Raw genomic sequence first — 12,025 nt, 5'->3', positions numbered from 1 at the left:
TTTGAGAGTAAATAATAGACGAACCTGATCCATACCAGGAAATCCACTGAGATGCAGAGGCTGTCGTTGCTGTTTGAAATAAAAAAGCACTTCAAACCCACCATGATCTGGAGAGCTTATACAGAAATTACTGCACTGGATCCACAAGACAAATACAAAAGAACTGAGATTAAGAAAATAAAAAAAATTTAACAAGGTAAGCTCCCATCTTCTCTGCATCCTGATGGTGTGAAAATGTATATGTATATATAACACATTTACATTCAGCCTCAAGAGCTGTGCCGTACTTTTTTGCTAATGTCTTCTGCTTCTGACTGCACAGAACATTTATGGAGAAATCCTCCGAAAGTAAGGGTTAAACGGTGCTAGCAGAAATCCATCTGCCACCCCCAAATCACATTCTGACACGTCTCACAGTCAAATCTCCCCCCCAAGGCGTTAGATGAGGGAACATCTTCAGTCTAAACCTGACTACAATGGGGCCAGTAAGACACCGCAAAAATGGATTGGGAGTGCTAAAACCACAGAAACCTCTGCCGGAAACACGACTTTCTATAAATACAAGATACTCGCCTCAGCTGCCAAGTTCGTTATTCTCTCTCCCTCTCTCTCTCTCTGTCATGTGGGGCTCTGCATAGTTATATATACTACATCATCATCCAAACACTGGGCAATTGAAAGCGAAATAGCACAAATAAGAAAAATGAAAGCAGCGGAAGCGTGGTTCGTCTTTGAAGGAACATCTCTCTCCTGCTCTTCCTCTGAGAGTGGGAGTGGGTTAGGGAAGCCCGGTACCAGGCCCCGATGCTGCTGCTGCTGTTGGTGTGGCAGGTTTCCCGTGCGATCCAAAAATACTTTCGCACTCGCCCACTTTGGTCCCCAGCCGCCTGCCTGTACTCTTTGGTTCTACAACAGGGATGGGTGAGAATCAGATTCCAGCTCTCCAATCGTGATTGCGGAATGCCCCAGTGTTTCTTTAACTATGCCCCCAGACTCCTCCACACACGCTGTGCTCGCATGGCTCCCACCTTGCCCTCTTCTCTGTTGCATCCATGCTTACGGCTCTCTGACAGTCCGATTCTTGGGCCCGATCCAGCTACTGCACCTGGTGTTACCTAACTGCCTGCACATTTTCAAAAGAAATCCAAACAAACAACAACAAAAAAAAAGCCAAGACATTAACATTTTCTTTCTTTCTTTTTTTTTTTTGCTGTTTCAATTATAACATCTCCACAGAGGTGAAGCATTCCTTAACTCGCACGAAACACATACTGTTAGATAACATGAAATTAAGAGAAAGCAATGTAAATATCTATAATATTTCATTTGACAGACAAACCAGCAATGCCTTTAGACTGAAGCTCAATAACATCCACTGCACTACATCATTTTCACACAACATGGAACTAATTGCATGTACTTTTGACCAACTTAAGTTAATAGGTCGGCATATTCTAGTCTCTGACTCATCTGCACCCACACCGATTTCTATTTGTTGCTCTTTCTCTTATCAAGTGACTCCACAAAGTGTATGAAAATGTACGTCCGTTAATTATTAGAAAGCATTATTTGTATCGGTGCTTCACTGCCGCGCATATACTGGTCATTACAGAGACCTGCAATGCAAACACATTCAAATAAATAGCTAACAGCAGACATGTGAGGAAACAGATGAAGAATGTTAAGAGCTTGCAGCTAACAAAAGTAACTATGGAAACGGCCGGCTCTACATTGCACTAGCTTCCACAGCTCTCTCCAGAAATAAAAACTGTTGGGCTAAGAGCGAATCAGGTAAAGACAAAAGATCCCGGGTGAACCTATTTATAGTGGGCCTTACATAACATACATAGACCTATGTTGGCTGAGGCAAGTTCGGTATTAAACAGCAAGCTTCTGAGGAGGGGGGGGGGGGGGGGGGGGGAGTTTGTGTGTAAAAGTGAATATGATAGATCCTAGAGCAAATTTTATCGAAAGCCATTTAGTGTAAACAGCAATTAGGATGACTCCTAATGAGAGGAAAGCTTGCTGTTTTTGATGTCGGGGAGAACAAACGCTGTCACGCCATCCTGTGTGGTCAGTGATGTCAAAGCTGGAGTTCCACAACAACATTAACATGCAGTACGCTAATGAGACGTGATCCATTGAGCAGTTTAAAGCCACGAGGCTTGAGGAATACACAGGGACCGAGAAAAAACAAACAAACAAAAAAACCTTACTTCCTAAGAAGCGCAAATTCATAGCCAGTTAGCCTGGAAGCTTTGTTTGTTTGTATGAAAGGCAAAAAAAAAAAGTTGTGTCAGAGGAGAACACACACACGCTCACACACACTCTCGCACACACAGAGCAGCGTGTGGCCTCGGGACAAGAAAACATCTGATATCTGCAGTGAAATAATACGAACATGCAAGCCCACATGAGCACAGAAACTGTGTGTTAGAGCCACTGTAGTGCTGTAATGCATGAACAGTGATCATCTAGAAATACAGCCTGCCACCATATCTTAAATCCAAATTGATCCATTAGCATAATTATCCACTTATGCTGCTTTAATTCTAAGTAGCTCTCCATTGTAAGTAAAATGATAGCTAAGCTGTATTCAAAAAGCCACTTTTCCACTCACAAATGCCTTATTAATTAGCTCCCTCTAGCATACCTTCCCAGTAATTACATTCAATACAGGAGTCACTGCTGTGTGTGTGCATGTATGTGTGTGTCTATGTGTGTGCTGGGGTGGTGGGAGGGGGTGCTATTAGACAACTTTATAATTACTCTGTACATGTATAATGATCTCCATCACAGGAAGAAAAGAAGAAAAAAAGCCCCTTTCCCCACAGAGCTGCTGCATTTTGGACACTGCATTCACCGCACTCACTCAGCCGAATCACCGGCAGCAGGCAATCACAAAATATTCACTGTATAGAAGCTCTGATAAGGTTGGGATGATATGCAAATGAATACTCCCTGACTCATCTGTTTATTATGCAGTCACATTAGTTAGCTCTGATGCTGTTTGGCTATTATCCCATCTCACTGTGAAAAAAGGGTCCTGGGTGAGGGGGATGGATTGCGCAGTGAGTGCTTTAGTCACACAGATTGTCCGCACTCTTCAAAGAAATAAATGCATTTTCGACTGTAGTTGCATTGAGGGGATGTGGAATCCATTTCCTCTGAGAGAAGCAGCAAAAAGGCAGATGATGTGGCTCGTCTGTGTCCAAAATCCCTTGATACTCTGCTTTTACGTTAGCAGGTCAAGGGGTCAAACGACGAGCTTGCGTCTTCCGCAACTGAACCCGGAGCCAATTATTTCACATTGATAAATCATACGGCGGTTTTTTTTGTGCTTTATACCCAGCAACGATTCAGTCAAGTAAGAGTTTCAAAAATGTAAAATGTGAATTTTAAGCCTTTCTGCAGCCGCGTGCATGCTTAAACTTATTGTCGGTGACACGATCGAGGGAAAAAATGGATACTAATACTGTAGCTTTTACTACATTCAGCAGGACTACCAGTCTGCAGCTTCTCAGTCTATCTGCTGCTCTGCTAACTGATAGAGGCACTATTTTTAGCCATGCAACCTTAAAGCACCATGCTAAGCCTTCAACTATACAACCGCACATCTAGTCCATTCAAAGGATTCATAAAAGTGTAGAGGCTGCAACCCAGTGGTCATTGCACACACACTGAGAGCCCGTATCAGTGCTCCCAGCGCCAGCGTTTTATATATCTGGTGTCAAAGTATTAATAAGAACATTGCCACTCTTTGCCCATGTGCGTGAATGTATGGCAACATATGTCAAGGAGTGAAAAGAATTTGCCATGTATGTCTCCTCTATGCCTTTGATCTTGGCTAATTAAGCACCAAGCCCTCACAACAACTGTGCTCCATGGAAACCATGCAAAAAAAAAAAAAAACAGGGAAAAAATTGACGTCAGCAAAAGGCCTTCAAATGCGCCATCTCACAAAAGAAAAAGGACCGGCTGCTGTATAAGGTCACAGTGTGTTGAAGCTACCGTCGGCTTTGACTGACAATGACATGAAGTACCTGCAACACAACTTTATGTCAATAACTGGAAGAGTGGACAGCCTTCCATGTAAGCTGTACATTGAGGATGAAAATCACACTTAGCCTCTCTGTGGTACTGCATAATATTCATTAAATATTAACACTTAGATCTCAGACTTAATCGTGTTTTTTGGGATAATATCCACTCCTAGAGGGTGGGCGATATTATCAGAGATATTATAAAGATCTGGAGCTTAGAAGATAAAAAGGCTACAAAAAGAACAACTTTCCTAATCTAAGATTATGCTTGAATAAAAAAATGAACTGTTTGTGTGTAAAAACTACTATATATATCCAGCCAGCCGTGATATTAGAACCACCTGTATAACATTATGTAGATCCTTCCTGATCTAACCTGCCTGATGTCTGGTTCTGGGAAACTGGCAGAAGATAGTTTGGGTCCTGTAGGCTGTGGGGACGGGCCACTGTGGATGAGGATAGGGGGGCACACCGGCCTGCTGCCATGACAGGGTGTACTTAACTACAACATTTAGGTCAGTAGTTAAAGTAACATCCACAGGAATACCAGGACTTACTGTATCCCAGCAGGATGTCTCATTGTGATAAAATGATCACTTTTAGCCGTCAATGGTTTTAATGTTTTTGGCCCATTTGTGTATTTGTAGTAGCAGACAAAGCCGCCAGTGTTTCAACCATAACAGGGTAATTTTCTTTTTGTTGGATGTCAAGCAGAAATGGCAGTTAAAGGCTTAGCAAGTTAAAAAAAAAACCTGCTTCCAATATTGCAAACACACCAGTATTTCCAAAATAAAGTACACTCTGACAAAAAAAAAATATTTAAACCATTTATTTGTTGTCACAGTCTCTGCTGCATTCCCTGCCAGTCAAACCACAGGCAACAAAAAATGCTGAAAAAGACTGAATGTAACATTTTTTTCCCCCAAAAGACTGATTAAACAATTAAACGTCAAAATAATCAATCATTAAGACAGAGAATCAAAGACATGATAGATTAAAGAGAAAATGGCACAGTTACAGATAATGGCCCTTATTTGTCAAGTGAAAGCACGACTCGTAGAACTTTTCCAGGAAACTTTTTTTAGCAAACAGCTGTCCGTATAAAAACTGTCATCCACACTGCTGTTAAAACATGAATCCTCCCTAAGAAGACAAACAAACATAGATGTCCGTTTTCTTTTTCCGTACTAAAGGCTGGACCAGTGAAGGTGTAGACAATTAAGTTAAATGCATCTGAAGCACTAGAGGGAGCTTGGCTCCAAAAACTTGGCAAAGACAGTGTAGCTGCACTTAGGCTTGTTTAAAACTGCCCTTCAAAAATACTTGTGTGAAAACACTTAATTCTGATCAAAGGTTAAACGAGACAGTGTGACCGCAGAAGCCGGTTTCTAATTTTGGATCTCGTTGCGTGTCGCTACTCTTTACTGCACAATGCTGTTTCAGTCACATCCAGATAAATGAAGGCCAGTATCTTAAAAGATAGGAGATAAAAATCAACAGCATCAATACTGTTCAGCCATCATTAATAGGGTCAGAGATGACCAGCCGGTGAAGGGGTGGCTTCCCTGCCCCCTGCCAGTGCCGTCATTGTACTGCTCCCAAATATACCCTGCTTCAACATACTGTCTATAAACATTATTGATAATGTTAGTCCTGAGTTCCTCATAAAGAACAGCTGCCTTCTCTTGGTATGGCCCTTCTGTGTGGCTGTAGTAGTGGAGCGCTCTGACTGCCAAGTAGTTGATGTTAATCCAGATAGGTCCTCTCCAGTAGGGGGCATCGTGTTCTGTATTTCGCTTCATGTACAGTGGATCGGACTTGGAGAGCGATCGCAGGCCGTAGGGTGTCCACAGCTTATTGGAGTCTCTCATATCCTGGAAAATATGCTCCAGCTTGGGTGAGTCGGGCTGGAGAATCTGCAGTAAGAACGGGAACAAGCTAACATAACCCAAAGCATTAACATGCTGCGCTTTGGGGGCCCTGCGGACAGAGCGAACGAGACGAGCTACGGGGAACTGATGACGAGGCTGCCCTGGAGGTACGTACACCTTCTCCCTCTGCAAGGATACATCCTCTGTGTGGTTGCCAAAGTCACTGAAAGCACGGTGTTGTTCTGACCAGTGGAGCTCACTGAGCAGGTTGTTGTCACTGAGCACTTTGTGTGAGAGCTGGTAGTCCTCATGGGGCTCGCCCAGAAGCTGAGCTACTTTAGCCATGATGCCTGAGGACAACGCCATCCAGCAGTGCAAGTCAACGTGACGCTCATCTGCTGAGGGGTGTGAGGCCCGTGGGTAGTCATCCAGCCCAGAGGTCAAGGTCTTGGGATTGAGAAACAGATTGGTGTCCTTGTCGCGTCCACGCCAGCGGTAAGAATTGGGTAGGGGCCCCGTCTGTGTGGTGTTGTACCATTCATACCAGGTTTTGAGCCTGGGGAAGAGCCGTCGGAGGAAATGCAAGGTTGGCTGAAATGCTGCCTTGTCTGGATTGGATGAGAGTTGTTCAATAAGCTCCTGAAGCGCTAAGAAAAGCGTAGGGGGGTTGGCGTTCTCGTTTCGTTGAACAATAAATTCAGATGGGACTTTGCTGCGAGCCTCATCTCCAAGAATCTGCTCACGGGGGATCCAGCCCTCCATATTCATCAGGTCTATCCAGTGGGCAATGACCTCCCTCGTCACCTGGGGATCCCACTTACTCAACAGCAGCTGGTGAAAGCCCTCATCCCAAAGGAATCCTCTGGGAAAGAATGAGCGTGATGGAACAGCGGTGAATAAAGCACCTTCGGGATAAAGGAGAGGGTATTCATTGTAGACCGACTGTACTACCGACTGCCCAAAGAAGTAGCCCATTCCGCCCAGCATGTTGCTGAGTGCTGCCTTGCCGAATTTAATATACGCTTGGCTAAAACCTTTCTTCTCAAGGCCAAAAGCTTTCTCAAACTTTGCATCAAACTCCGCTTTCCTCTTCTCCAGCTCCTGAGTCATGATGGAGCCCACCAGCTGGTTGGGGCGATCGTGAAAGCTTCCAGATTCAAACAGAACCTCAATCTGGAAAGGTGTCTGAACAGTCACCTGGTACACCACAAAGTCGCTTTCCTTCCTCTGGTCAGGTTTCTGCTGGTTTTGGTGGTGAGGGGGTTTGTAGGTATCTACACCGATGTAATGCTTCTTCTCGCCGGACGGAGGGCTATACACAAACCTGCGGTTCAGACTGTACTTCACAATGTCAGTCAGCTTCTCCAGACCAGGAGACACAGTCTGAAGGTAGTTGTAGCTGAAAAAGACAGAAAACTAGCATTGACTGCCGTGTAGTACCAAATCAGTTGAATAAACACAAAACCTTACAGTGTATTTTGTATTCAGCTACAACTATTAAGCAACCTTAACTGAACTTAGCACACTGTAGCTTAACTTCTGATATCTCCTGCTGTAGTAATGACTCAGAGTTTGAACAGAAGGTCACAATAAAACTTCATCATGCCCCTTCCCACAGCTAATCACTGGAACAGTTCATATACAATTCTTATCATTTCTATCCGTGCATACTGTACCTTGCTATTTTGCTATGCTGGTCTTCTCTGGCCCTCTTCAAAGTGCAAAATACTCCTCCTCCCTGTAAATGCTGCTAGCAGAAAGCTAGCATACTCCTCGTCCATTCAATAAGAAGCAACAACAGTTTTTTCCTGCTGTGAACAACACCTTCACTGCACTAATATCATCTGTTGTTTCAGCAGTACATTAGTTTTTTTCTTTTATTTTTGTACTGGTTGTAAAATGTTTTGTACATATTCCTCTAAAATAAATGTCCCAATGTTGAGAAAACCTGTATCATCAAGTCTGAAAATCTTCATCTGCTGACATCTAGTGGTTAGATTTCTTTTTTAGGTACTCTAGTAATAATTAGGATGACTCTAAATCACACCACAAAACACCATCCAAGACGGTGCAACATAATTAAAATGTTATGGCTCATTCAAGTCATGATTCTCTACTAGAAATTCATTTGTGTTTGCTGACTTAGGACTCCTGCCTACTACACGAGTGGATGTTTTCACCGTTCTATCAAGGTTTACCTTAAATCACTGACTGCTAATTGGAATTTTTGGCAGCTGTACTACATTTATTAAAGTTTAGACCACTGTTGTTTGATGCATATCCTTAACCCTGATAATTCTGAGCAGCCTCTTAAAAGTATGTTCTCTCCAACTTCTTTGCCTTTGTATTTAGTGTACTATTTTTCCTATTCACGTTTGGACTCATACACTCACGTGGCGTATTTAGCACTGGACAGCTCCCCAGTGACAGGCTTTCGGAAGGTGATCTTAAAGTTTCCAAGCTCCTCTGAGAAACCGGTGATGGACGCGAGGCGATTCGTCTCCTCTACGTGAGCCTGCAGCGAGCCCTGCGCGTCTGCTGCTGCGTAAAACATCAGGGAGATGACTGGTGCCTGGGGGGCGGAGCTCTGGTGGTTGAAGAACAACATACAAATCACCAGTGGAAGAACATAAATACATTTAAAATATATAAACTTAGATGGCAGAATATTATCAGCTGCTTTTGATCGTGTGAGATAACAGCTGCGGCGGTGCAAAGTTATTACTCACATGCTGTTTGGCTGTGACCCTCCACGTCCAGTCTCCTCCATGATCCCCTCCCATCCTCTTAACAAACTCGGTGGTCAGCGTGAAATCGTTGTCTCGGATTTCTTGGACGCCAAAGGTGAGGCCATCGTGCATGAGCCAGCCGTAGCCTTGAAGGCGATCGCCCTGCTCACAAATGTGCCTGAGATTCATGTCCAAGTCAGAAAACTGACGCATCCACATCATGCCTGACAAGAGTTATACATAAACGGAAAAGAAAAATTCAGTTAAAAGCAATAAACTTGTACAAATTATGCTCAGGATTATGTGGCAATCTGCAAATAGTACCTCAAAATGTACCGTAAGTAGTCCTGTCAACTAATTATCAATAATATTAAGTGCAGTCAAAGTGTTCTTAATTTTGGGAAGCACTCAAAATTTTATCCAAATATGGAGGATTAGGATTTATAAAATAAAAGATGAATTACATATTTACATTACATTAAATATTAAAGAGAAATTCCACGTACTCTACCAGCGTGCCCTTGTTGTGATTGACAGAAAAGCTACAAAAAAAAGAAAAAGATTCTTCTTCAGTCTTTGTTTTTTTAATAAAATTTTACAGTTAAATATATTTTTTTACTTTATATGTTTGTTTCATTTCAACCAAGGATGCTGAGTAGGTAAGTGGAGCTTCAAGGCACAGCTAAACTCTCCTGTTTAAAACCATTGAAACAAACTCATCGAAGATGGGTACACAGTGGTCGTAAAGGGCTGGACGTGATCATCAATATTACTCAGCTAAGCTGTGGTGTTTAAATGATGCTCAGTTGACTCTAATGATCCCAGTGTGTCAAGAAAATATCCCCCATGCCCTTACACCGCCGTCAGCCTGAACCGTTGAGTGCATGCTGCTTACGCCACGTTCTGATCCTAAAATATGAATGCTTGCAGCAGAAATCAAACGTTTATCCAATCTTCCGATGTCCAATTTTGGTGAACGTGTCGAAATTGTAGCCTCAATTTCCTGTTCTTAATTAACAGGAGTGATCATCTGCAATCTTCTGCTATCTGTCTGCCTCAAGGTTCAATGTGCTGTACGTTCAGAGATGCTCTTCTGCATACTTTGGTTGTAACGAGTGATTATTTGAGTTTCAATCACCTTTCTTCCTCATTTACCAGCTGAACTTCAGCAGGTCAACCTTTAGCATGTCTCCATACCTAAATGTGTTAAGCTGCTGTGATGTGATTGGCTGATATTTGTGTTAATGAGCACTCGAACACGTGCAACTAATGAAATGGCCAGCATATTCATAGACACTTGTTTTTCTGAGATGTAGTAAGTTGAAGCTACATTTGTAACCTATGGCAGTTTGTGGGGTTTGAAAGGTTAAAAAAATGATTTTTCACAGTCTCAAAAGTCTTTCACCAGAGTTGAACGAACAATAAAATCACAAAGACAAACGTGTTTTTCTAACATGTCATTTTGGGAAACACTAACCTCAACAAGTGGCCACATTGCTATATTGTTTCCATTTAGATATTCATTATTAAATATTCTGATGTTTAAAATACAATAAGTCGCTGTTTTTCATTAAAACATTTAATGACACAAGTGTTTAGCCTTAGCCTGACTCTAAATGTGTGATCATACCTGTCACAATAGACCTGGGACTCCTTGTTTTCATCCCAAAGTAGACCTGAGGCCTGTATGACCCCCAGAACCTCTCTGGGGAAACCTTGGCATCGGTGCTATTGGCATCCAGGACGTGAGGAGACGGATGCAGAGTCACCACCCTTTTAGCCAGGCTGGATCTCATGTAGATGGCATAAAAGAACCAGATGAGGCTGAATATGCAGAGACCAATTGAGATGTTAATGAACATTTTCCCAATATTGACTTTCTTTTTCTTGTCCTTGCGGTGAAATGCAGAGGGCTTCTCATCTTTCCGTGGAGGTGGAGCAGCTTCACCCGTCACCACCCTCTTCCTCTGCCTGCCCATCCTACCCTACAGAAGCTAGGAAAAAGACAACAAAGAAAGAGTTAAGATTTATCATGCTGATTATCATCATTGATAAATATTATGGGATAAATAAATCAATTTCAAAGTTCCAAGCCTGGACACTTCAGGAAGGGTATCCAGTGTAAAATCATGGGCAAATCAAGCATACGGATCATCAAAAATAAGACTACCATACCGGATCAGTCAAGGCCAGGATTATCAATGACAGGCTTCGATGCTATTGTCCAGCAACAGGGTGCCAGTGGCCACAGCTGTCATAAATGACTGATAGATGAAGAGAAGGAAGGTTGAAGTATTATGTGAGCAGGAAGCATCACGTCAAGTGCTTTGGAGACAAAGAGAGCCAAGGCTGAGACGATTAGGACGTGTGCAGAGGAGGGATAGTGGATGCTGAATATGGAGCTGCCAAGCAGGGGGAGAAGTGGAAGACCACAGAGAAGGTTCGTGGATGTCTATGATAGGGTGCAGACAGAGGCAGCTGATCTGTGTTGGAGACCCCGAGATGAGAAGAAATTGTAGTCTTGCAATATAGCAAGTATAAAAAGCTCTAACTCTATGATGAAATCAGACCGAGGAGGCAGGACTCATGACGGGGACTAAAGCATATAACCCGGAAATATCCGGGGAAACATTCATCCAGTAAAATGCATCCCTATTAAACTTGTCAGTCCTGAAGGAACTGTGCAGGTTCACGTAGTCTCGAGCATAAAAACGCGGTCTAGCTTGATAACCTTGCACTGTGTACAGGAGCCGGAAATGTCGACTTTATAAAGCATTTTTATAAATGTATCCCATTCACACGCAGAGGTCTCGATTTCAGCAGCCATTTCCCGACACCTGTTTAAAACGGTGAACTAGTTCCTCGCCCCTACACCCCGGCAATGCAACGTCGCCTGCAGGTTGCACGCTACTCGCTAGTTGCCTCAATGCTAACGTGAGTTGGTAGGACTAACAGCTGTCTGTCGCAGTATATTTTGGCCTTAGTTAGCCTGCAGGCGATTAAATTCGGATTCATTTATCATTTCTAGCTACATGTTCATTGAGCAAACCATCACCGACCTGTCCAAACACCAGAGTCTCAGCCGATCATTATCCGTACTTGGCTAAGCTTGCTAGCCACTTCCTGGTTACTGCTCGCTTCCACTGACGTGTCTATGTTCTCCCTACCGCACGCCAATGATGTCATCCAATGATTTACCGCTTGCCCCTAAAAAAAATAATAATAATAATAATAATAATAATATTTATAATTAGAATAAATGTAAAACTAACGCTTAGAAGGCGTTTTCATTTAAGCGTTAAAAATGAGAGTTTAATAAACCACTGCATACAAGCAAGTATAGATTTTACTAAACAAAAAGTAGTAGGATTTTAACCGTGAA

The 12,025-nt window shown here is 42.8% G+C and overlaps 1 protein-coding gene across 1 annotated transcript; it reads right to left on the bottom strand.

The window, feature by feature from the left end:
- Positions 1 to 4,857: 4,857 nt before the first annotated feature.
- Positions 4,858 to 11,828, bottom strand: mogs (mannosyl-oligosaccharide glucosidase). Its single transcript, XM_085409777.1, has 5 exons — positions 11,703 to 11,828; positions 10,274 to 10,637; positions 8,644 to 8,867; positions 8,308 to 8,501; positions 4,858 to 7,313 (listed from the first exon to the last, which is right to left on the bottom strand). Exons 2-5 carry the CDS (start codon positions 10,620 to 10,622, stop codon positions 5,546 to 5,548), a joined length of 2,535 nt encoding a protein of 844 aa, XP_085265903.1. The 5' UTR covers positions 10,623 to 10,637; positions 11,703 to 11,828; the 3' UTR covers positions 4,858 to 5,545.
- Positions 11,829 to 12,025: the final 197 nt, after the last annotated feature.

Source organism: Rhamphochromis longiceps, linkage group LG6 (genome assembly GCF_057381845.1).
Source record: "Rhamphochromis longiceps isolate RC_006_pf linkage group LG6, R_longiceps_female_GT1.1, whole genome shotgun sequence".
Classification (NCBI taxonomy): domain Eukaryota; kingdom Metazoa; phylum Chordata; class Actinopteri; order Cichliformes; family Cichlidae; genus Rhamphochromis; species Rhamphochromis longiceps.
This window is presented reverse-complemented; position numbering and strand designations above follow the sequence as displayed.

Bases quoted from the DNA above. Each gene is read 5' to 3' on its own strand.
- mogs (XM_085409777.1), bottom strand. From the start codon at position 10,622: ATGGGCAGGCAGAGGAAGAGGGTGGTGACGGGTGAAGCTGCTCCACCT. The intron at 8,868-10,273 runs GTATGATCACAC...AACTCTTGTCAG, and splicing joins TCCCAGGTCTATTGTGACAG to GCATGATGTGGATGCGTCAG. The intron at 8,502-8,643 runs GTGAGTAATAAC...TTCAACCACCAG, and splicing joins GGGTCACAGCCAAACAGCAT to AGCTCCGCCCCCCAGGCACC.